This window comes from Rutidosis leptorrhynchoides, chromosome 7 (assembly GCF_046630445.1).
Source record: "Rutidosis leptorrhynchoides isolate AG116_Rl617_1_P2 chromosome 7, CSIRO_AGI_Rlap_v1, whole genome shotgun sequence".
Taxonomy (NCBI): domain Eukaryota; kingdom Viridiplantae; phylum Streptophyta; class Magnoliopsida; order Asterales; family Asteraceae; genus Rutidosis; species Rutidosis leptorrhynchoides.
The window spans coordinates 314,903,328-314,928,336 of record NC_092339.1 but is presented as its reverse complement, the minus strand read 5'-3'; the positions used below and the strand labels follow the sequence as shown (position 1 = coordinate 314,928,336).

Sequence of the window (25,009 nt, the reverse complement as noted above, 5' to 3'; positions counted from 1 at the left end):
TAGGCACAAATACTAAAAACTACATTCTATGATAGAATTATTTGGATTCAGAGGTTCGATTTCTATAAAGATTGTATTATCGACCATCGGCGAGATGATTTTGTCATTGCACGCAGGCATTAGCTCCCGTTGTAAAATTATATTAACTACCACGGTTTGATGATTTTGCATTGCACGCACGCATTAGCTACCATTGGTGAGTTGTTTGAAAGGTTCCGGTGTTCTTCATATGAATGATTTTACAGCAGGACTAGACCTGCACAGATTGTTTTCTAAATATGAGTATCTTGTGGTCTATTAAAATATTGGAAATGATTATTTATGATTAACTAATGAACTCACCAACCTTTTGGTTGACACTTTAAAGCATGTTTATTCTCAGGTATTAAAGAAATCTTCCGCTGTGCATTAGCTCATTTTAAGGATATTACTTGGAGTCATTCATGGCATATTTCGAAAGACGTTGCATTCGAGTCGTTGAGTTCATCAAGTTTATTAATAAGTCAATTATAGTTGGATGTATTATGAAAGGGTATGCATACCGTCATCTTTCGTTGTAAAGAAAGTTTGATTTTTAAAAACGAATGCAATGTTTGTAAAATGTATCATATAGAGGTCAAATACCTCGCGATGTAATCAACTATTGTGAATCGTTTATAATGTATATGAACGGGTCCTTTCACTAGGGATGCCCCGACAAAGAAGACCAAACCTTTCTTGATTTTGATATAGTCAACTTTATAAGCTCCTTCGTACTATTACTCTCCGAATCCACCTTTTGCCATTAACACATGATGTGTTTTGATCATGCAGTCGAGATGTCTTTGCATATGAATTTTTTGGGCTAACAGGTCCCTAAGAGCAAGGGGAGTGGAGGTGCGTCCCCCTCCGTCGTCCCCAAAGTGACTGAGTCACCCACACCCTACTTCCGTCGCACAAGCCCGTCGCACCTCCATTAGTCGCCTAGGCGACGCATGTAACACTCTTTTTCTTGTAAAGAAAATGAAGAGTAAAGTTGAGATATAATAATATTTTAATAAATGACACACTCCAAGTGACCTAGGTCACCACTTCTCACTTTTTTGACTTCACGTCTGACATGCCAAGTGACCTACTCCCAGTGCTCTAATAGTTTTGCGCTTATGAATCACAAAGACTATTGTAAATTATGTTAACTGGTCGAAATTGCAGACGTTTCATGAGGTTTAGTTTGATATTAGTTAGCCATATTAATTGAGCTTTTATTTCATGGGCCGTGCATTATGCACTCTCAAGAACACTAGTATATATATTAATTGAGCTTTTAGACTGTTTCTAACCCTGCCTGTTAATATGAAAACGACCTTGAAGAACCCCAAACGCCCTTTCTATATCCTTTCGGGCACTAGCTTGAAATCTTGTAAACTTAGTCGTTGGTTCTTCAGTAGGACATGAATATCCTTTAACTAAAGTTGCCCAATCGGGATATATACCATCCGCAAGGTAATATCCTTTGCTATATTCATGCCCATTTACCTCAAATGGTGCGGATGGAAATGTTCTGTTCTTAAGTTTATCAAATATAGGTGATTGGTTCAAAACGTTAATATCATTGTTGGAACCCGTCATCCCAAAAAAAGCATGCCAAATCCACAAGTCATATGAAGCAACAGCTTCAAGCATAAGGGTCGGTTTCTTGTGATCACCCCTAGTGTATTGTCCTTTTAAAGCAACAGGACAATTCCTCCACTTCCAGTGCATACAATCTATACTCCCAGTGCATATAAGGAGTAAAATGATAGAATTGTTTGAAGTTTAAATAGGAGTGATATGTACATGACCCATTTTTGTTATAAACAAATAATAGGAGTGGTAATTAATGGATATCAGGATAATCCGGGAGGTTATTTAACATCATATTCATGGTGGGTTTTTTCGTCTCTTTATATTTCTATAAACTAACGCATCTTCCCCTTTCTATCTATCTCTCTGTCAAATTGATCTTTCTTCAACAATTCTTTTCTCAGGTAAATCTTAGATCCAGATATATATATAATTTTTTACATCTCCTATCAGATCTCATAATTTTTAACTTCAAATCATATTATGTTCTTAATTTGTATCAGATCACCGCCCTTAATTGTATGTAATTTTGTGTTTGATCACGAAATCGAGTAATTTCTGTATGATTTTGTTTTATTGATTTCGTATTGTACGATCTCGATCAGATTCGTCTAGAATTGATTATTTGAGATTGTTTTCTGATCTGAATATATTCGTATATATAGAATCTATATATATAGTATCAGATCTGTTATATGGATGCATGTCGTTTGATGTGATCATTAGTTGCTTTGCAATGGTTTTATTGTCTTGCCTGCAAATACATCTGGCTTGATTTCATTTGGAAGGATCGAAGAAACTTCATTTTTATTTTTCTGAATTAGGTTTATTAAAAGGAAGGCCTTGTTTTGTTTAATTCATGACATTATATATTACTGTTGAATGTGAATTGATCTGTAAAGTTTTCCAAATACGTTGTGTTTAAGTTCTTCTTGTGTAGTTTTTGTTACTTGAGTAGCTTTTTATAATTGAGTGGAAAATAAGAATCTAATCTGTCTAGAACTGCATGCATTTTCTGTGCACTTAACTTTTGTCATTTGAAGCACGGCTTTTTTAAAAATAAAATATAGATCAGTTTTCATCCTTTAATGATTACTACTGTCAGTGATAATTAAGTGATGGTTTTGTGCAATCTGTAGGTCTCTGGTTAACACATTGTCGGTTGTTTTTTGATAATTGATATTCTTTTGAAGATTCAATAGACAGACCAGTATGAGATAATCTTTAATAGTAGATATAATAAACGTGCCGAATTAAACTATGCTCTGGAAGTAGCTATGCCGTAAATGTTATTTAAGATAATGAGATGTGAACTTCAATTTAAATCTTACTGAGTTACAATTTGACCAAGTTAACACTCTTCTCTGTAGGGATCTAAAAAAGCAAGAGCATGGGTCTAACTTTTACCAAACTCTTTAGTCGGCTTTTTGCCAAGAAAGAGATGCGTATATTGATGGTGGGTCTCGATGCGGCTGGTAAGACCACCATTTTGTACAAACTCAAGCTCGGTGAGATTGTGACTACCATCCCTACCATAGGTAACCAATCATTCCTCTAATTGACTCAGTAATTTTCATTACCTTTTCTGCATATTTCTATGTAGTTATATGTGTTTAGCCATTTGACATGCTATATGTTGTGCTACAACTATAATATACAGAGTGGATGCTGACTCATTTACAATATTTGCTATCATCAATATCCCTGTTGGCAAAATTAGTAATTTAATAGCTAAGTCTATGTATTCTTTGCAGGTTTTAATGTGGAGACTGTTGAGTACAAAAACATTAGTTTCACAGTTTGGGATGTTGGGGGTCAGGACAAGGTAAAATTTTGCTACAACTTTGACTTTTAAGATTTAGATGTTGCAAACTACCCTCCCTTTTGAGATATTGTGTCCCAAAGATAACAATTTTTATTTTTTTTTATTTTGGGGTGAATGATCTATATATGTTTTGTATTTAATGCATTACTGAGTAAGTACATAACTACATATATAAACTTTTATGTGATGTACATGTAGATTCGTCCACTATGGAGGCATTATTTCCAGAACACACAGGGTCTTATCTTTGTGGTTGACAGTAATGACAGGGACAGAGCTGTTGAAGCAAGAGATGAATTGCACAGGATGTTGAATGAGGTAAGCTTTTGTATGTGTCTGAATTAACTTTTTTCATGTCTTTCGTCATGCATTTTAAGAAGCAGAACATACATTGGTTCTGTTCATGCATGTTGTGATGCTGAGTTGCTAAATGATCAATTTAATTTTTTGGTTATATCTCTTTGAAACTAGAATGAAATCTGGCCCACCGGGTTTCAAACTTTTGATCTGTTCAAGTGGTTGATCTGTTCAAGTGGTTGGTCTGTTTTTATGAATTCGTCTTTTTGATCACTTAATGATTGGTGGAACTATTTTGTGTGGAATAGTTGGTATGCTTAATCGGGTGGGAGAAGACCAATATAGATGAACACCTCTTGGTAGAGATGAAACATTAAATTATTTATAGAGACCTTAATCACTATTGCCATTGCTACACTAGTATCATTTTAGTTATTTTATTGCTACCTTAAAGGTATTTCATGATTATAAGGTTGCTGTATTTACTTATGTATTACAGGATGAATTGAGAGATGCAGTTCTCCTTGTATTTGCTAACAAACAAGATCTTCCAAATGCAATGAATGCTGCTGAAATCACTGATAAGCTCGGACTTCACTCCCTCCGACAGCGCCACTGGTAATATATACTCCAAAAATATATTTTTATATATATGTACATATTCATTATTCATTGTATTTCAAATCATTGAAGCATGCTAACACATGCCAGACTGAATATATTCTAGCCATGCCTTTTCGCACATTATATGTACGCAACAGATATAGAAGTTTAGTTGTGTCAAAACTAATAATTATTGATTTTTTTTGCTCAGGTACATCCAGAGCACATGTGCAACCTCTGGAGAGGGACTTTATGAAGGATTGGATTGGCTTTCCAACAACATAGCAAACAAGGCAAGTACTTATGAGTAATTTATATATGTATAACCCCCCGCCAAAAAAATAAGCTCTCAAAATGTAGTATGCAAGTTGTCTACTCAGTCATTGTCCTTTATGTTAGGAGTTGGGAGCCACATTTTACCCATCGATCCTACTTCTGTGTGACCAAATAAATGATTTAAACCATTTTTTGTGACAAAAATTTAATGATTTTAAACACTTTGCGGTCAGGGATGAGGTCCTCTCATGTAACTTGATCAATCAAGTTACTTTTTGTGAGTAAATAAATATAATTATAAACTAAATAATATAATATAATAAGTGGCCCCCTACATTTCTTTCTCACAAAACCCATAACATGACCCATCATCTTAAAATATAACTTGAGAGGATTCAAATCCAGAATGTGCAAGTACGTTAATCTCATACACAATCTTCTTACAGGCATGAGGCAGCAAATGATGCTTGTTTTTATGAGGGTGAATCTTTGGGCAGTTTTCTGGTTAAGTGCTGCGTTGAGAAAGGTAGTTTGCTTTTGATATGAAGTCGTGGGTGTGTCTTTGTTTGTTTGTTGGATTGCAAAGTATGTGTTAGGTGGATATTAAAATCTTTAACCGAAAGATGTTAAGAGGTTAAGTTTTTGTGGTGGTTAGAAGTTGAATACCTATGTAGTTTGCTGGTATGCTACCCCTTCATTTGTATACCATACCATTTCGTAAACGTTTTACATACATTTATATGCTATAAATTCAAATTCCATTACTCTTTCCTTCAAAGTTGGTATTCTTACTTTGTAACAACTCTGTGTAATCTAAGTGTGTTCCTTAAAAGCGATTGCAAACAAGAAACAACATAGAGCAGAGCACAACACTTCAACAAACACAACTAATGTTATATTTGTTAATTCAAACCGCGACAGGGACCAAGTTGGCCGGGAAGAAAAATGGGGCAAAAAATCAGAGTACAATCGATAAATTTATATTGTTGCTATACTGCAAATAGTTGTGTAAACTATGTGTCAGACTTGTATCAAAGACAATTAACACCAAGTCTTTCAACGTTTTATTGGAAATCATACCTGTAAATTATGAAGTCGTAAATACTTAAAAAGAAAAATCTGAAGACTATTGACACCCATTCTTCCAACGTTTTTATAAGAAAATTAAACCTGTAAAACTGTTAAAGCTGTTATTTTCACGAATAGGGTTGTTAAAATTATAATATGCAATTATAATAGGCAACTCTCTGCCTCCCAACGTTCATTAATATTATACTTCACTTCCAACAAGTTTTTTTTCTTTTCCTGTAAATACAGCACAATAGCAGACCACTAGAATACACCGCCACTCTCCTTTTACACGATTTTACTGTACGAACCTAACAATACCGGTATTGCCGGGGTCGGAGCTGTCACGCGCCACTAGGTGCAACAGCCGGAGGTGAGTTTTCCGGCGAAAGAGTTGCCTTTACCGGTCGACTTCAAGCGAGTAAGCTCTCACCAATTTCATCTCTAGCTCGGGAACGTTTCTGTTTCGCATAGAAATCAACCACCTTTGCTCGTCGGCTACACTGTCCGCCGTCAATCTCCGCCCACTGATACCGGAATTTTTTTTCCAGCCGGTTATTTCTTCACTATATATATTTTTTTTTTGTTAACTGCTTTCCGTTTCTTGATCTATATATATATATATATATATATATATATATATATATATATATATATATATATATATATATATATATATATATATATATATATATATATATATATATATATATATATATAAGCGTACTTGTTATATTACTACTTATATTTATCTAATATTGAATATTAAAACTAATATTTTTATTTATATACATATTTATCTGTTTTTGTTGCTGCTGTGTTGTTTTCTATACCTACATCCATACTTTAATTATAATTATAACATTATTATATTTTAGTTATCTACTATTTCGTAAGTAATAGATATATATAATTATTATACCTATTAATTCGTAAATATTAATTATTTATACGATCTTAACTTATTCATTTTTTTAGCTTGTTCTGGGTCATCTTTTTAGTGCATTAAGTAATATAGATTCTACGCATACTTATGGTCACTTGAGGTCATGTTCTCCTAATTTAGGGGCGGGTAGACCTAGAGGGGTTAGAGGAGGTTGTAGGGTAGCCTCCCGTGATAAGATTAGAGTGGGTAGTTGGAATATAGGAACCTTGACTGGTAAGAGGATTGAGCTCGTTGACACCTTTCTTAAGTGTAATGTAGACATAGTGTGTGTTCAAGAGACTAGATGGAAGGGTGAAGAGGCGATAGAGATTCAGGACTATAAGTTGTGGTACTCGGGTTCTAGGATAGCACGGAACGAGGTAGGTATCTTCTTAGGAAAAATACATAAAGATAACGTTGTTGATGTGGGCAGGTTTAGCGATAGGATTATGTCGGTTAGTTTAATTATTAAGGAGGAGACTTTCACGGTCATTAGTGCATACGCACCTCATGCGGGTTTAGGTGATGCGGAAAAGAAGAGTTTCTGGGAATTGTTAGATGAGGTGGTGAGGGGGTGCCCAGCCGACCATCGACTGATTATAGGGGGAGATCTGAATGGACATATAGGAGTGGAGGCAGAAGGTTATGAGGGAGCCCATGGAGGCTTTGGGTTTGGTCCTAGAAATGAAGAGGGGCGCTCAATTCTTGAGTTTGCCATTGCCCACGAGTTGGTGATAGCAAACTCTTTCTTCAAGAAGAGGGATGCTCAGTTAGCCACTTTTCATAGCGGGGGTCGTAGCACCCAGATTGACTTTTTGTTTCTTCGTAAAGGGGAACTTAGGACCTGTAGGGACTGTAAGGTCCTTCCAGCTTTGACGTGCTCCTCCCAGCACAGATTGCTGGTCATGGACCTAGTCACTAGGGGAAGAGTTGGCAGGAGGGCTAGGGTTGTACAACCTAGAATCCTTTGGAAGAACCTCTATGGAGCGAATGCGGGGACTTTTAGAGCGAATGTTGTTGATAGATTGAGTGTAGAAGGGGATAACGTTGCCCCTAATGACGTAGACCAGATATGGAATCGCATGGCGTCCACTATCAGAGATGTAGCAAAAGAGACCTTAGGAATGGCTATAGGGACATCGGGAGCACATAAGAGTAGAAGAGAGTCGTGGTGGCTTAGTGACGATGTCCAAACGAAAGTCGCATTAAAGCAGGCGAGGTTTAGGGAGCTCATTACTCTTGGAGAAGGGTCACCTGAAGAGAGAACTAGGGTAGAAGAAATATATAAAGAAGCTAAAAGAGAAGCAAAGAAGGCCGTAGCAACTGCAAAAGACAAAGCATACGAAGATTTATATAGGAAACTAGACTCTAAAGAGGGTGCTAATGACATATATAGGATAGCCAAAGCTAGGGAGCGAAGAAGCAGGGACTTAGGTAACATTAAATTTATCAAGGATGTAGCGGGTCAAAGTATAGTAAGAGAAGATCTTATTAGGAAAAGATGGGAAGAATATTTTGCATCCCTTTTCGGTAGGGGAAGACCAGAGCGGAACGGTGAACCACACGAGGTTCGGGAGTTCCAAAACAACTGTTTCTGCACGAGGATTAACCAGGAGGAAGTTAGATTGGCCCTACGAAAGATGGGGAGAAACAAAGCAGTAGGACCAGACCAAATTCCGATTGAGGCGTGGAAGTGCCTAGGAGGTGATGGGGTTAGATGGTTGACAAACCTTTTCAACAAGACGTTTAGAAGCGCAAATATGCCTATGGAATGGAGACTCAGTGAGGTTATTCCCATTTACAAGAACAAGGGAGATGCGCAAATATGTAGTAACTATAGAGGCATAAAGTTACTTAGTCATACTATGAAGCTTTGGGAAAGAGTGATGGAGACGAGGCTCCGACGCGAGACAAAGGTTTCAGAGAACCAATTCGGTTTCATGCCAGGTCGCTCGTCGACGGAAGCGATTCACATAGTTAGAAGCCTTATGGAGAAGTATAGGGAAAAACAAAAGAACCTACACATGGCGTTCTTAGACTTGGAAAAAGCTTATGATTGTGTCCCACGTGAGCTGATTTGGAAGACTCTTAATGTTAGGGGTGTCCCAAGTAGATATATAAGATCTATTAGAGATATGTACGAGGGGGCGAAGACTCGTGTACGTACGACGGTAGGAAACACAGAGTTTTTCCCTGTAGAGGTAGGTTTACATCAGGGATCTGCACTTAGCCCTTATCTTTTCGCTTTGATCCTAGATGAGTTGACTCATAGGATACAAGACAACATCCCATGGTGCCTGATTTTCGCCGACGATATTGTATTAGTTTCGGATTCCCAGGATGAGCTTAACAGAAGGCTTGAGCAATGGAGTATCGCCTTAGAATCAAATGGCCTACGGATTAGCAGACTTAAATCTGAGTACCTTAGATGCGATTTCAAGACGAGTGAAGAGGAACACGACGATATAGTGGATATCCGAATTGGGGATCAGATTTTACCCCCACAAGGGTCCTTTAGATATTTAGGCTCGATACTTCACAATTCGGGAAGAATAGATGAGGACGTGACGCATCGTATACGAGTAGGATGGTTGAAGTGGAGGGCTGCGAAAGGACAAGAAGGTCCCCTTTAAGCTAAAAGGGAAATTCTTCAAGGTGGCAATCAGACCAGCCATGCTGTACGGATCGGAGTGTTGGCCAATGACGAAGGCCCAAGAGAGGAGAATGGAGGTGGCAGAAATGAGAATGCTTAGATGGACGTGTGGTAAGACCATGCTAGATATGATACCAAATGGAGTTTTTAGGGAGAAATTGGAAGTTGGGAACATCATCAACAAACTTAGGGAAGGACGACTTAGATGGTTTGGGCATGTTAGGAGGCTCCCACTTTTAGCCCCGGTTAGGAGAGTCGAGACCCTCGCCGTTGGCGGCGTAAGGAGAAGGGGTAGACCTAGACGTAGGATGGAGGATAGATTGAAGCTGGACATGAAAGAGCTTCTACTGACGGAGGACATGACTTCTGATAGGAGCCTGTGGAGGAGTAGAATTGGAATAATTGGGTAAGTTTTTGTTTTTTTTTTTTTGTTTTTTTTTTTCAATGTGTATTATACATTTATTATACAACTACATATATAACTATAACTAGTTATTCTATAGCTACACTATATATAACCATCCACGTAGTATATATGCACCTGTATCTATTTATATGTTTTTAGACTATATATATGTACCGCTGCATATGTTGGTTACCTATATATGTACCTATGTATCTATGTAACATGTATTGGTGTATGTATGTTTGTCTGTCTTGTTTCTGTACCTAAGTATATAATCTACGAATGTATCTATATGTATATATGTTTAAGCATGAGTTTTTTTATCCATGCTCATGTGTGGTGCGTGTGTATATATATATATGTATTTATTTTGTTTGTCTGTATGTTTACTTGATTTTAAATGGTTTTGTGCTCTGTATGATCCATGCTATTTGCCCTACTGTTGTGCATTACTGCTTTATGTGTTCTCTTTTTTGGCTACTGTGTATGGTTGCTTCTTGCTAGGAGCACATAACTCTTACAGGTACGTATCTTTTGAAATGTCCCGTTCTTATTGATTAAAAACGTTCCATATTAATTGATTTCGTTGCGAGGTTTTGACCTCTATATGAGACGTTTTTCAAAGACTGCATTCATTTTTAAAACAAACCATAACCTTTATTTCATAAATAAAGGTTTAAAAAGCTTTACGTAGATTATCAAATAATGATAATCTAAAATATCCTGTTTACACACGACCATTACATAATGGTTTACAATACAAATATGTTACATCGAAATCAGTTTCTTGAATGCAGTGTTTACACAATATCATACAAACATGGACTCCAAATCTTGTCCTTATTTTAGTATGCAACAGCGGAAGCTCTTAGTATTCACCTGAGAATAAACATGCTTTAAACGTCAACAAAAATGTTGGTGAGTTATAGGTTTAACCTATATATATCAAATCGTAACAATAGATCACAAGATTTCATATTTCAATACATATCCCATACATAGAGATAAAAATCATTCATATGGTGAACACCTGGTAACCGACATTAACAAGATGCATATATATAAGAATATCCCCATCATTCCGGGACACCCTTCGGATATGATATAAATTTCGAAGTACTAAAGCATCCGGTACTTTGGATGGGGTTTGTTAGGCCCAATAGATCTATCTTTAGGATTCGCGTCAATTAGGGTGTCTGTTCCCTAATTCTTAGATTACCAGACTTAATAAAAAGGGGCATATTCGATTTCGATAATTCAACCATAGAATGTAGTTTCAAGTACTTGTGTCTATTTTGTAAATCATTTATAAAACCTGCATGTATTCTCATCCCAAAAATATTAGATTTTAAAAGTGGGACTATAACTCACTTTCACAGATTTTTACTTCATCGGGAAGTAAGACTTGGCCACTGGTTGATTCACGAACCTATAACAATATATACATATATATCAAAGTATGTTTAAAATATATTTACAACACTTTTAATATATTTTGATGTTTTAAGTTTATTAAGTCAGCTGTCCTCGTTAGTAACCTACAACTAGTTGTCCACAGTTAGATGTACAGAAATAAATCGATAAATATTATCTTGAATCAATCCACGACCCAGTGTATACGTATCTCAGTATTGATCACAACTCAAACTATATATATTTTGGAATCAACCTCAACCCTGTATAGCTAACTCCAACATTCACATATAGAGTGTCTATGGTTGTTCCGAAATATATATAGATGTGTCGACATGATAGGTCGAAACATTGTATACGTGTCTATGGTATCTCAAGATTACATAATATACAATACAAGTTGATTAAGTTATGGTTGGAATAGATTTGTTACCAATTTTCACGTAGCTAAAATGAGAAAAATTATCCAATCTTGTTTTACCCATAACTTCTTCATTTTAAATCCGTTTTGAGTGAATCAAATTGCTATGGTTTCATATTAAACTCTATTTTATGAATCTAAACAGAAAAGTATAGGTTTATAGTCGTAAAAATAAGTTACAAGTCATTTTTGTAAAGGTAGTCATTTCAGTCGAAAGAACGACGTCTAAATGACCATTTTAGAAAACATACTTCCACTTTGAGTTTAACCATAATTTTTGGATATAGTTTCATGTTCATAATAAAAATCATTTTCTCAGAATAAAAACTTTTAAATCAAAGTTTATCATAGTTTTTAATTAACTAACCCAAAACAGCCCGCGGTGTTACTACGACGGCGTAAATCCGGTTTTACGGTGTTTTTCGTGTTTCCAGGTTTTAAATCATTAAGTTAGCATATCATATAGATATAGAACATGTGTGTAGTTAATTTTAAAAGTCAAGTTAGAAGGATTAACTTTTGTTTGCGAACAAGTTTAGAATTAACTAAACTATGTTCTAGTGATTACGAGTTTAAACCTTTGAATAAGATAGTTTTATATATATGAATCGAATGATGTTATGAACATCATTACTACCTCAAGTTTAGTAGGTAAACCTACTGGAAGTGACAAGAAATGATCTAGCTTCAAAGGATCTTGGATGGCTTGAAAATTCTTGAAGTAGGATCATGACACAAAAACAAGTTCAAGTAAGATTTTTACTCGAATTAAGATAGTTTATAGTTATAGAAATTGAATCAAAGTTTGAATATGAATATTACCTTGAATAAGAAAGATAACCTACTGTATATAACAAAGGTTTCTTGATCTTAGATGATTACTTGGAATGGATTAGAAAGCTTGGAAGTAAATTAGTAAACTTGAAGGGATTTTTGAAGTGTTCTTGAAGTGTTCTTCCTATGATGATTATAGCTTGATTCTTGAAGTGATTTTTGATGAAGATGATGATTAACTACTGTAAAAATACGTTCATAATAGTGTGTGTGTGTTGAGAGAGAATTAGAAAGAGAATTGGAAGTGAAATGGAGTGAATGATGAGTGGTAATTGGTGAGTGGTGAGTGGGGTTAAAAGGAGTTCTAGTTAGTTGACTAGCTCATGGTAGAAGTTAAAATTGATTAGTCATACATGACATAATCAAGAGTGGAATCCCATGCTAGTTCCTATTGGTATATACCCATAGTAAGTACGTTTTGAAGCTGTGTATAATACGGGTAAGAATACGACTAGAATTCTTGATGAAAGAAAAGAATGGGAAAGTAACTGTAACCATTTTCGTTAAGTATGAGTGTTTTGATATATGTCTTGAAGTCTTCCAAAAGTATTTTAATACATCTAAATACACTACATGTATATACATTTTAACTGAGTCGTTAAGTCATCGTTAGTCGTTACATGTAAGTGTTGTTTTGAAACCTTTAAGTTAATGATCTCAATTAATGTTGTTAACCCATTGTTTATTATATCTAATGAGATGTTAAATTATTATATTATCATGATATTATGATATATTAATATATCTTAATATGATATATATACATTTAAATGTCGTTACAACGATAATCGTTACATATATGTCTCGTTTCGAAATCCTTAAGTTAGTAGTCTTGTTTATATGTATATAACTCATTGTTACTATACTTATGGAGATACTTACTTATCATAATCTCATGTTAACCATATGTATATCCATATATATATATCGTCATGTCGTTTTTACAAGTTTTAACGTTCGTGAATCGCCGGTCAACTTGGGTGGTCAATTGTCTATATGAAACATATTTCAATTAATCAAGTCTTAACAAGTTTGATTGCTTAACATGTTGGAAACATTTAATCATGTAAATATCAATCTCAATTAATATATATAAACATGGAAAAGTTCGGGTCACTACAGTACCTACCCGTTAAATAAATTTCGTCCCGAAATTTTAAGCTGTTGAAGGTGTTGATGAATCTTCTGGAAATAGATGCGGGTATTTCTTCTTCATCTGATCTTCACGCTCCCAGGTGAACTCGGGTCCTCTACGAGCATTCCATCGAACCTTAACAATTGGTATCTTGTTTTGCTTAAGTCTTTTAACCTCACGATCCATTATTTCGACGGGTTCTTCGATGAATTGGAGTTTTTCGTTGATTTGGATTTCATCTAACGGAATAGTGAGATCTTCTTTAGCAAAAAATTTCTTCAAATTCGAGACGTGGAAAGTGTTATGTACAGCCGCGAGTTGTTGAGGTAACTCAAGTCGGTAAGCTACTGGTCCGACACGATCAATAATCTTGAATGGTCCAATATACCTTGGATTTAATTTCCCTCGTTTACCAAATCGAACAACGCCTTTCCAAGGTGCAACTTTAAGCATGACCATCTCTCCAATTTCAAATTCTATATCTTTTCTTTTAATGTCAGCGTAGCTCTTTTGTCGACTTTGGGCGGTTTTCAACCGTTGTTGAATTTGGATGATCTTCTCGGTAGTTTCTTGTATAATCTCCCGACCCGAAATCTGTCTATCCCCCACTTCACTCCAACAAATCGGAGACCTGCACTTTCTACCATAAAGTGCTTCAAACGGCGCCATCTCAATGCTTGAATGGTAGCTGTTGTTGTAGGAAAATTCTGCTAACGGTAGATGTCGATCCCAACTGTTTCCGAAATCAATAACACATGCTCGTAGCATGTCTTCAAGCGTTTGTATCATCCTTTCGCTCTGCCCATCAGTTTGTGGATGATAGGCAGTACTCATGTCTAGACGAGTTCCTAATGCTTGCTGTAATGTCTGCCAGAATCTTGAAATAAATCTGCCATCCCTATCAGAGATAATAGAGATTGGTATTCCATGTCTGGAGACGACTTCCTTCAAATACAGTCGTGCTAACTTCTCCATCTTGTCATCTTCTCTTATTGGCAGGAAGTGTGCTGATTTGGTGAGACGATCAACTATTACCCAAATAGTATCAAAACCACTTGCAGTCCTTGGCAATTTAGTGATGAAATCCATGGTAATGTTTTCCCATTTCCATTCCGGGATTTCGGGTTGTTGAAGTAGACCTGATGGTTTCTGTTGCTCAGCTTTGACCTAAGAACACGTCAAACATTCTCCTACGTATTTAGCAACATCGGCTTTCATACCCGGCCACCAAAAATGTTTCTTGAGATCCTTGTACATCTTCTCCGTTCCAGGATGTATTGAGTATCTGGTTTTATGAGCTTCTCTAAGTACCATTTCTCTCATATCTCCAAATTTTGGTACCCAAATCCTTTCAGCCCTATACCGGGTTCCGTCTTCCCGAATATTAAGATGCTTCTCCGATCCTTTGGGTATTTCATCCTTTAAATTTCCCTCTTTTAAAACTCCTTGTTGCGCCTCCTTTATTTTAGTAGTAAGGTTATTATGAATCATTATATTCATAGATTTTACTCGAATAGGTTCTATGTCCTTCCTGCTCAAGGCATCGGCTACCACATTTGCCTTCCCCGGGTGGTAACGAATCTCAAAGTCGTAATCATTCAATAATTCAATCCACCTACGCTGCCTCATATTCAGTTGTTTCTGATTAAATATGTGTTGAAGACTTTTGTGGTCGGTATATATAATACTTTTGACCCCATATAAGTAGTGCCTCCAAGTCTTTAATGCAAAAACAACCGCGCCTAATTCCAAATCATGCGTCGTATAATTTTGCTCGTGAATCTTCAATTGTCTAGACGCATAAGCAATCACCTTCGTTCGTTGAATTAATACACAACCGAGACCTTGCTTTGATGCGTCACAATAAATCACAAAATCATCATTCCCTTCAGGCAATGACAATATAGGTGCCGTAGTTAGCTTTTTCTTCAATAACTGAAACGCTTTCTCTTGTTCATCCTTCCATTCAAATTTCTTCCCTTTTGCGTTAATGCAGTCAAGGGTTTTGCTATTCTGGAAAAGTCTTGGATGAACCTTCTGTAGTAACCAGCTAGTCCTAAAAACTGGCGTATGTGTTTCGGAGTTTTCGGGGTTTCCCACTTTTCAACAGTTTCTATCTTTGCCGGATCCACCTTAATACCTTCTTTGTTCACTATGTGACCGAGGAATTGAACTTCTTCCAACCAAAATGCACACTTTGAAAACTTAGCGTACAATTCTTCCTTCCTCAATACTTCTAACACCTTTCTCAAATGTTCACCGTGTTCTTGGTCATTCTTTGAGTAAATAAGTATGTCATCAATGAAAACAATGACAAACTTGTCAAGGTATGGTCCACACACTCGTTTCATAAGGTCCATGAACACAGCTGGTGCATTAGTTAAACCAAATGGCATGACCATAAACTCGTAATGACCGTAACGTGTTCTGAAAGCAGTCTTTGGAATATCATCTTCTTTCACCCGCATTTGATGATACCCGGAACGTAAGTCAATCTTTGAATAAACAGACGAGCCTTGTAGTTGATCAAATAAGTCGTCGATTCTCGGTAGTGGGTAGCGGTTCTTGATGGTAAGTTTGTTCGACTCTCGGTAGTCGATACACAACCTGAATGTACCATCTTTTTTCTTGACAAACAAAACAGGAGCTCCCCACGGTGATGTGCTTGGTCGAATGAAACCACGCTCTAAAAGTTCTTGTAATTGGCTTTGCAGTTCTTTCATCTCGCTGGGTGCGAGTCTGTAAGGAGCATGAGCTATTGGTGCAGCTCCTGGTACAAGATCTATTTGAAATTCAACGGATCGATGTGGGGGTAATCCCGGTAATTCTTTCGGAAATACATCGGGAAATTCTTTTGCGACGGGAACATCATTGAAGCTCTTTTCTTCAGTTTGTACTTTCCCGACGTGTGCTAGAACAGCATAGCAACCTTTTCTTATTAGTTTTTGTGCCTTCAAATTACTAATAAGATGTAGCTTCGTGTTGCCCTTTTCTCCGTACACCATTAAGGGTTTTCCTTTTTCTCGTATAATGCGAGTTGCATTTTTGTAACAAACGATCTCTGCTTTCACTTCTTTCAACCAGTCCATACCGATTATCACATCAAAACTCCCTAACTCTACTGGTATCAAGTCAATCTTAAATGTTTCGCTAACCAGTTTAATTTCTCGATTCCGACATATATTATCTGCTGAAATTAATTTACCATTTGCTAATTCGAGTAAAAATTTACTATCCAAAGGCGTCAATGGACAACTTAATTTAGCACAAAAATCTCTACTCATATAGCTTCTATCCGCACCCGAATCAAATAAAACGTAAGCAGATTTATTGTCAATAAGAAACGTACCCGTAACAAGCTCCGGGTCTTCCTGTGCCTCTGCCGCATTAATATTGAAAACTCTTCCGCGGCCATGTCCATTCGTGTTCTCCTGGTTCGGGCAATTTCTAATAATGTGGCCCGATTTTCCACATTTATAACAAACTACATTGGCATAACTTGCTCCGACACTACTTGCTCCGCCATTACTCGTTCCGACACCATTTGTTCCTTTCGTTCTATTAACCCCTGGTCCGTAGACCTCACACTTCGCCGCGCTATGACCGTTTCTTTTACACTTGTTGCAAAATTTGGTGCAGAACCCCGAGTGATACTTTTCACACCTTTGGCATAGCTGCTTCTGATTGTTGTTGTTGTTGCGGTTATTATTGTTGTTGGGATGATTGTTGTAGTTGCTGTTGTTGTTGTTGTTGTTGTTGGGCCGTTTGTTGTAGTTGCGATTAATGTTGCGATTGTTGGGATAATTGTTGCGATTATTGTTGTAATTGCTGTTGTTGTTGTATTGGTGATTCTTATCACCGTTTTCCTCCCACTTTCTTTTGACTTGCTTCACATTGGCCTCTTCAGCAGTCTGTTCTTTAATTCTTTCTTCAATCTGGTTCACTAGTTTGTGAGCCATTCTACATGCCTGTTGTATGGAGGTGGGCTCGTGTGAACTTATATCTTCTTGGATTCTTTCCGGTAATCCTTTCACAAACGCGTCGATCTTCTCTTCCTCATCTTCGAATGCTCCCGGACACAATAGGCACAATTCTGTGAATCGACTTTCGTACGTGGTAATATCAAATCCTTGGGTTCGTAACCCTCTAAGTTCTGTCTTGAGCTTATTGACCTCGGTTCTGGGACGGTACTTCTCGTTCATCAAGTGCTTGAATGCTGACCACGGTAGTGCGTACGCATCATCTTGTCCCACTTGCTCTAGATAAGTATTCCACCATGTTAACGCAGAACCTGTGAAGGTATGCGTAGCGTACTTCACTTTGTCCTCTTCAGTACACTTACTTATGGAAAACACCGATTCGACCTTCTCGGTCCACCGTTTCAATCCGATCGGTCCTTCGGTTCCATCAAATTCCAAAGGTTTGCAGGCAGTGAATTCTTTGTATGTGCATCCTACACGATTTCCTGTACTGCCAGATCCAAGGTTATTGTTGGTATGTAGCGCAGCCTGTACTGCGGCTATGTTTGAAGCTAGAAAATTATGGAATTCCTCTTCATTCATATTCACGGTGTGTCGAGTAGTCGGTGCCATTTCCTTCAAAATAGTCAAATGGAACAAGTTAATCATACAGAATATTAAGAGTAGTTAATAGTATTTCGTAGCATAATATGAACTCATTTATAAAAGATTTTTCTTCATATTAGCGTTTTATAAGTTTAAATTCGGGTAGTACCTACCCGTTAAGTTCATACTTAGTAGCTATTATACAATTCAACTACTACAATTCTATATGAAAAACTGATTGTAATAATATTTCGCGTTCAAACTTTTATACAATATTTTACAAACTTACAATACCGCTTATTTTACATAAAGCATGAAATATAGCACACAATAACTTTGATACAAGATAGTTGTGAAGATAATTCTAGCTAGTACACAAGTCGTTCAGCAAAGGCAATAAAGACACGTAATTCATACGTCCAGAAACAAGTCATGCATTCTGGTTTTACTAGGACTACTTCCCATCCTTGGTCTTGTGGAACATAACCGTTATGGCCGTTGATAAGACAGCGTGTTGTAACGTCGTCAAAGGGACGAGGGTTATGTAATGACCAACAGTCTCGTAATAACCTAAAAACCTCATTTCTTACCCCAATTACCGACTCCGTCACTTGTGGGAACGTTTTGTTTAATAGTTGTAGCCCGATGTTCTTGTTCTCACTTTGGTGAGAAGCGAACATTACTAACCCGTAAGCATAACATGCCTCTTTATGTTGCATGTTAGCCGCTTTTTCTAAATCACGAAGTCCTATATTCGGATATACTGAGTCAAAATAATTTCTTAACCCGTTGCGTAAAATAGCATTTGGGTTCCCCGCAATATATGCGTCAAAGTAAACACATCGTAACTTATGGATTTTCCAATGTGATATCCCCCATCTTTCGAACGAAAGCCTTTTATAAACCAAGGCATTCTTGGAACGTTCTTCGAATGTCTTACAAACTGATCTCGCCTTAAATAGTTGTGCCGAGGAATTCTGACCGACTCTAGACAAGATTTCATCAATCATGTCTCCGGGTAGGTCTCTTAAAATATTGGGTTGTCTATCCATTTTGTGTTTTTATACTGTAAAATAGACAAGAGTTAGATTCATAAAAAAAATACTTATTAATACAAGCAATTTTTACATATATCATAAAGCATAAGCACACTATATTACATATATTACACCACACGAATACAACTATCTTATTCCGACTCGCTCGTTTCTTCTTGTTCGGTTTTGGTTCGTTTTGCCAAGTTTCTAGGGATATATGATGTTCCCCTAATACGAGCCGTCGTTGTCCACATTGGTTTAGAAAAACCTAGTGGTTTAGAGGTTCCCGGGTCATTGTTACAACTTAAGGACTTCGGGGGTTGACGATACATATAAAGTTCATCGGGGTTGGAATTAGATTTCTCTATTTTTATGCCCTTTCCCTTATTATTTTCTTTTGCCTTTTTAAATTCAGTTGGGGTAATTTCTATAACATCATCGGAATTCTCGTCGGAATCCGATTCATCGAAGAATTGGTAATCCTCCCAATATTTTGCTTCCTTGGCGGAAACACCATTGACCATAATTAACCTTGGTCGGTTGGTTGAGGATTCTCTTTTACTTAACCGTTTTATTATTTCCCCCACCGGTTCTATTTCTTCTTCCGGTTCCGATTCTTCTTCCAGTTCCGATTCTTCTTCCGGTTCCGACTCTTCTTCCGGTTCTTCTTCGGGAACTTGTGAATCAGTCCACGAATCATTCCAATTTACATTTGACTCTTCATTATTATTAGGCGAGTCAATGGGACTTGTTCTGTATGTTCACTTGATTTTAAATGGTTTTGTGCTCTGTATGATCCATGCTATTTGCCCTACTGTTGTGCATTACTGCTTTATGTGTTCTCTTTTTTGGCTACTGTGTATGGTTGCTTCTTGCTAGGAGCACATAACTCTTACAGGTACGTATCTTTTGAAATGTCCCGTTCTTATTGATTAAAAACGTTCCATATTAATTGATTTCGTTGCGAGGTTTTGACCTCTATATGAGACGTTTTTCAAAGACTGCATTCATTTTTAAAACAAACCATAACCTTTATTTCATAAATAAAGGTTTAAAAAGCTTTACGTAGATTATCAAATAATGATAATCTAAAATATCCTGTTTACACACGACCATTACATAATGGTTTACAATACAAATATGTTACATCGAAATCAGTTTCTTGAATGCAGTGTTTACACAATATCATACAAACATGGACTCCAAATCTTGTCCTTATTTTAGTATGCAACAGCGGAAGCTCTTAGTATTCACCTGAGAATAAACATGCTTTAAACGTCAACAAAAATGTTGGTGAGTTATAGGTTTAACCTATATATATCAAATCGTAACAATAGACCACAAGATTTCATATTTCAATACATATCCCATACATAGAGATAAAAATCATTCATATGGTGAACACCTGGTAACCGACATTAACAAGATACATATATATAAGAATATCCCCATCATTCCGGGACACCCTTCGGATATGATATAAATTTCGAAGTACTAAAGCATCCGGTACTTTGGATGGGGTTTGTTAGGCCCAATAGATCTATCTTTAGGATTCGCGTCAATTAGGGTGTCTGTTCCCTAATTCTTAGATTACCAGACTTAATAAAAAGGGGCATATTCGATTTCGATAATTCAACCATAGAATGTAGTTTCAAGTACTTGTGTCTATTTTGTAAATCATTTATAAAACCTGCATGTATTCTCATCCCAAAAATATTAGATTTTAAAAGTGGGACTATAACTCACTTTCACAGATTTTTACTTCGTCGGGAAGTAAGACTTGGCCACTGGTTGATTCACGAACCTATAACAATATATACATATATATCAAAGTATGTTTAAAATATATTTACAACACTTTTAATATATTTTGATGTTTTAAGTTTATTAAGTCAGCTGTCCTCGTTAGTAACCTACAACTAGTTGTCCACAGTTAGATGTACAGAAATAAATCGATAAATATTATCTTGAATCAATCCACGACCCAGTGTATACGTATCTCAGTATTGATCACAACTCAAACTATATATATTTTGGAATCAACCTCAACCCTGTATAGCTAACTCCAACATTCACATATAGAGTGTCTATGGTTGTTCCGAAATATATATAGATGTGTCGATATGATAGGTCGAAACATTGTATACGTGTCTATGGTATCTCAAGATTACATAATATACAATACAAGTTGATTAAGTTATGGTTGGAATAGATTTGTTACCAATTTTCACGTAGCTAAAATGAGAAAAATTATCCAATCTTGTTTTACCCATAACTTCTTCATTTTAAATCCGTTTTGAGTGAATCAAATTGCTATGGTTTCATATTGAACTCTATTTTATGAATCTAAACAGAAAAGTATAGGTTTATAGTCGTAAAAATAAGTTACAAGTCATTTTTGTAAAGGTAGTCATTTCAGTCGAAAGAACGACGTCTAGATGACCATTTTAGAAAACATACTTCCACTTTGAGTTTAACCATAATTTTTGGATATAGTTTCATGTTCATAATAAAAATCATTTTCTCAGAATAAAAACTTTTAAATCAAAGTTTATCATAGTTTTTAATTAACTAACCCAAAACAGCCCGCGGTGTTACTACGACGGCGTAAATCCGGTTTTACGGTGTTTTTCGTGTTTCCAGGTTTTAAATCATTAAGTTAGCATATCATATAGATATAGAACATGTGTGTAGTTAATTTTAAAAGTAAAGTTAGAAGGATTAACTTTTGTTTGCGAACAAGTTTAGAATTAACTAAACTATGTTCTAGTGATTACGAGTTTAAACCTTCGAATAAGATAGTTTTATATATATGAATCGAATGATGTTATGAACATCATTACTACCTCAAGTTTAGTAGGTAAACCTACTGGAAGTGACAAGAAATGATCTAGCTTCAAAGGATCTTGGATGGCTTGAAAATTCTTGAAGTAGGATCATGACACAAAAACAAGTTCAAGTAAGATTTTTACTCGAATTAAGATAGTTTATAGTTATAGAAATTGATTCAAAGTTTGAATATGAATATTACCTTGAATGAGAAAGATAACCTACTGTATATAACAAAGGTTTCTTGGTCTTAGATGATTACTTGGAATGGATTAGAAAGCTTGGAAGTAAATTAGTAAACTTGAAGGGATTTTTGAAGTGTTCTTGAAGTGTTCTTCCTATGATGATTATAGCTTGATTCTTGAAGTGATTTTTGATGAAGATGATGATTAACTACTGGAAAAATACGTTCATAATAGTGTGTGTGTGTTGAGAGAGAATTAGAAAGAGAATTGGAAGTGAAATGGGGTGAATGATGAGTGGTAATTGGTGAGTGGTGAGTGGGGTTAAAAGGAGTTCTAGTTAGTTGACTAGCTCATGGTAGAAGTTAAAATTGATTAGTCATACATGACATAATCAAGAGTAGAATCCCATGCTAGTTCCTATTGGTATATACCCATAGTAAGTACGTTTTGAAGCTGTGTATAATACGGGTAAGAATACGACTAGAATTCTTGATGAAAGAAAAGAATGGGAAAGTAACTGTAACCATTTTCGTTAAGTATGAGTGTTTTGATATATTTCTTGAAGTCTTCCAAAAGTATTTTAATACATCTAAATACACTACATGTATATACATTTTAACTGAGTCGTTAAGTCATCGTTAGTCGTTACATGTAAGTGTTGTTTTGAAACCTTTAAGTTAACGATCTCAATTAATGTTGTTAACCCATTGTTTATTATATCTAATGAGATGTTAAATTATTATATTATCATGATATTATGATATATTAATATATCTTAATATGATATATATACATTTAAATGTCGTTACAACGATAATCGTTACATATATGTCTCGTTTCGAAATCCTTAAGTTAGTAGTCTTGTTTATATGTATATAACTCATTGTTACTATACTTATGGAGATACTTACTTATCATAATCTCATGTTAACCATATGTATATCCATATATATATCGTCATGTCATTTTTACAAGTTTTAACGTTCGTGAATCGCCGGTCAACTTGGGTGGTCAATTGTCTATATGAAACATATTTCAATTAATCAAGTCTTAACAAGTTTGATTGCTTAACATGTTGGAAATATTTAATCATGTAAATATCAATCTCAATTAATATATATAAACATGGAAAAGTTCGGGTCACTACATCTTTTGCCCTATCTTTTCGTTTTTTTTTTAGCACTTCTGGCCGGAGGTCCGTTTGGAAGCAATCTCTTTTGCTATAGAGTAGAGGGAGGGACGACCTTATCTAGGCGCGGGTTCTATACCCGCGGCTGGAGTAGTGACTTCCTTCTAATCTAGGGTACGAGGAATGATTGTCTACACCCACCTCTCCCATACCCCACTTTTGTGGGATTGGGTATTGCTGTTGCTGTTGCTGTAGTCTGAATTGAAGTTTGAAATAATGAATTGTCAAGTGTCAATAATGGATAATAATGAAATATTTCATTGATGGATACAGATGTTTTAGACTTCTTGGTGAAGTTGTCAATTTACTTGTCTATGTGTAAATTAAAACCTTCAAACCACTTCTACTTTTAACAGAACATATTAATACAAAGTCAATATCAAGAAATGAAAATCTAAGAAAGTTTTAGATGAAAGTCCAAGTATTCATTTTCTATCTTCTGCTCCCTCCTACTGCTACTCGAATAGTTTCATATATTTGTTAGGTGGTTTTGATCGCAAGCCATTCCATTCGATCGTCAGTTGCTTCTTGAACCCGATCGCTTTCTCTCTCTTTCGTGTGGTTGTTTGAGGGTTCGTGTTAGGTTACTACGTTTTTCATTGGTCGGGCTTGCCACTTTGCTTTTATCGATAATATGGTGACATGGGTTATGGTGGTTGTATGTATATCCGGCTAGCGGTTACGGACACTAGTACATGGTCTAAAACTCCTTAGCGAGGTGAATTGCCAATTGACTGTTTACACTCCGGACAGCATCCGTGCAGACCCAGATCACGGTGTAGAAAGCGTGGGGTGGATCAAGTCAATTGTGGAGCCAACGTGTGAGTTGGTCCAACATTGAGATGATAAGTCCTTGAGTTCTAGAGACAGAAAGTATTGTGTGAGAAAGATAATGTGTCCTCTGCCACATGTGCAAGTGTCTAAAAAGTGATGGTTTGTCCTATTTGTAGGCGTCGTGGGTCTTCGGATTGCTTGGAGACACGTGTCGTGCTATCATTGGTTGAATTATGTGAAAAGTGTGTAACCGACTTTGAGCTTTATGCTGACGTGGCATGTGTGTTGCTCACGTGCTCTTAGATATTTAGGGCTTAGAGGACTCTCAACGGTCCGTCTATGATCCGCCGTTGCCAATCGCCGTTGAACGGCGCCGATATTAGCGCGGCGCCGTTGTGTGACGACCCGGAAATTTCCAACCAAATTTAAACTTAATTCTTATTTGGTTTTGACATGATAAACAAATTATTTTGAGTTGAGTCTCAAAATTTGTGAACTGTTTTCATACATTTATTTGACTTTCGACTGCTCCCGACGATTCACGAACAATTAATTGTAAATAAATATGTATGTACATGTATATATATATATAAGTATTCAAATAATAATTTGAAATAGTAAATAAAGTATTATATGAATTGATGATTTGAACTAATTATAATCTACGAAATAATTAAATTGTTATTAAAACATAATAAATATAATGTAATTCGAATATAAATGATTTCGAATTTATTATAGCATTTGTTGTCATTCGTTTGATAGTTAACAAGTTAAAAATTCGAAATTTATAAAAACTTTAATAATAAATGTTGTTCTGTAATTAGATGATATAAATTTTAGACTTGTTAAAAAAAAATATTTAGACATTTTAAGTTGAGTTTTAATACTCCGTGCTTTATTAGTTGGGATTGAGTTCTAATATTAGACGAACCTTGTTGATCTTATTTTTCACTTCTAATGACTGGAATT

General features: G+C 36.0%; 3 protein-coding genes across 3 annotated transcripts; 2 read left to right on the top strand and 1 right to left on the bottom strand.

The window, feature by feature from the left end:
* Positions 1-1,314: 1,314 nt before the first annotated feature.
* On the bottom strand, positions 1,315-1,740 carry LOC139860198 (uncharacterized). Its single transcript, XM_071848970.1, has one exon. It carries the CDS (start codon positions 1,738-1,740, stop codon positions 1,315-1,317), a length of 426 nt encoding a protein of 141 aa, XP_071705071.1.
* A 137-nt stretch (positions 1,741-1,877) lies between these two features.
* Positions 1,878-5,385, top strand: LOC139858445 (ADP-ribosylation factor 2-like). The gene is made up of 7 exons (XM_071847293.1): positions 1,878-2,006; positions 2,973-3,140; positions 3,357-3,427; positions 3,626-3,745; positions 4,224-4,342; positions 4,539-4,620; positions 5,050-5,385. Exons 2-7 carry the CDS (start codon positions 2,993-2,995, stop codon positions 5,053-5,055), a joined length of 546 nt encoding a protein of 181 aa, XP_071703394.1. The 5' UTR covers positions 1,878-2,006; positions 2,973-2,992; the 3' UTR covers positions 5,056-5,385.
* LOC139860197 (uncharacterized) lies at positions 5,064-9,229 on the top strand. The gene is made up of 3 exons (XM_071848968.1): positions 5,064-5,129; positions 6,650-8,215; positions 9,038-9,229. Exons 1-3 carry the CDS (start codon positions 5,064-5,066, stop codon positions 9,227-9,229), a joined length of 1,824 nt encoding a protein of 607 aa, XP_071705069.1.
* The last annotated feature ends 15,780 nt before the right edge of the window (positions 9,230-25,009 follow it).

What these genes read in the sequence shown, in the direction of transcription:
- LOC139860197 (XM_071848968.1), top strand. Translation starts at nt 5,064, where the DNA reads ATGATGCTTGTTTTTATGAGGGTGAATCTTTGGGCAGTTTTCTGGTTA. An exon ending in TAAGTGCTGCGTTGAGAAAG is followed by an intron (nt 5,130 to 6,649) that starts GTAGTTTGCTTT and finishes TCATTTTTTTAG; the next exon opens with CTTGTTCTGGGTCATCTTTT. An exon ending in CGAGGATTAACCAGGAGGAA is followed by an intron (nt 8,216 to 9,037) that starts GTTAGATTGGCC and finishes TGCGATTTCAAG; the next exon opens with ACGAGTGAAGAGGAACACGA.
- LOC139858445 (XM_071847293.1), top strand. Translation starts at nt 2,993, where the DNA reads ATGGGTCTAACTTTTACCAAACTCTTTAGTCGGCTTTTTGCCAAGAAA. An exon ending in GACTACCATCCCTACCATAG is followed by an intron (nt 3,141 to 3,356) that starts GTAACCAATCAT and finishes TATTCTTTGCAG; the next exon opens with GTTTTAATGTGGAGACTGTT. An exon ending in ATGTTGGGGGTCAGGACAAG is followed by an intron (nt 3,428 to 3,625) that starts GTAAAATTTTGC and finishes ATGTACATGTAG; the next exon opens with ATTCGTCCACTATGGAGGCA.
- LOC139860198 (XM_071848970.1), bottom strand. Translation starts at nt 1,740, where the DNA reads ATGCACTGGAAGTGGAGGAATTGTCCTGTTGCTTTAAAAGGACAATAC.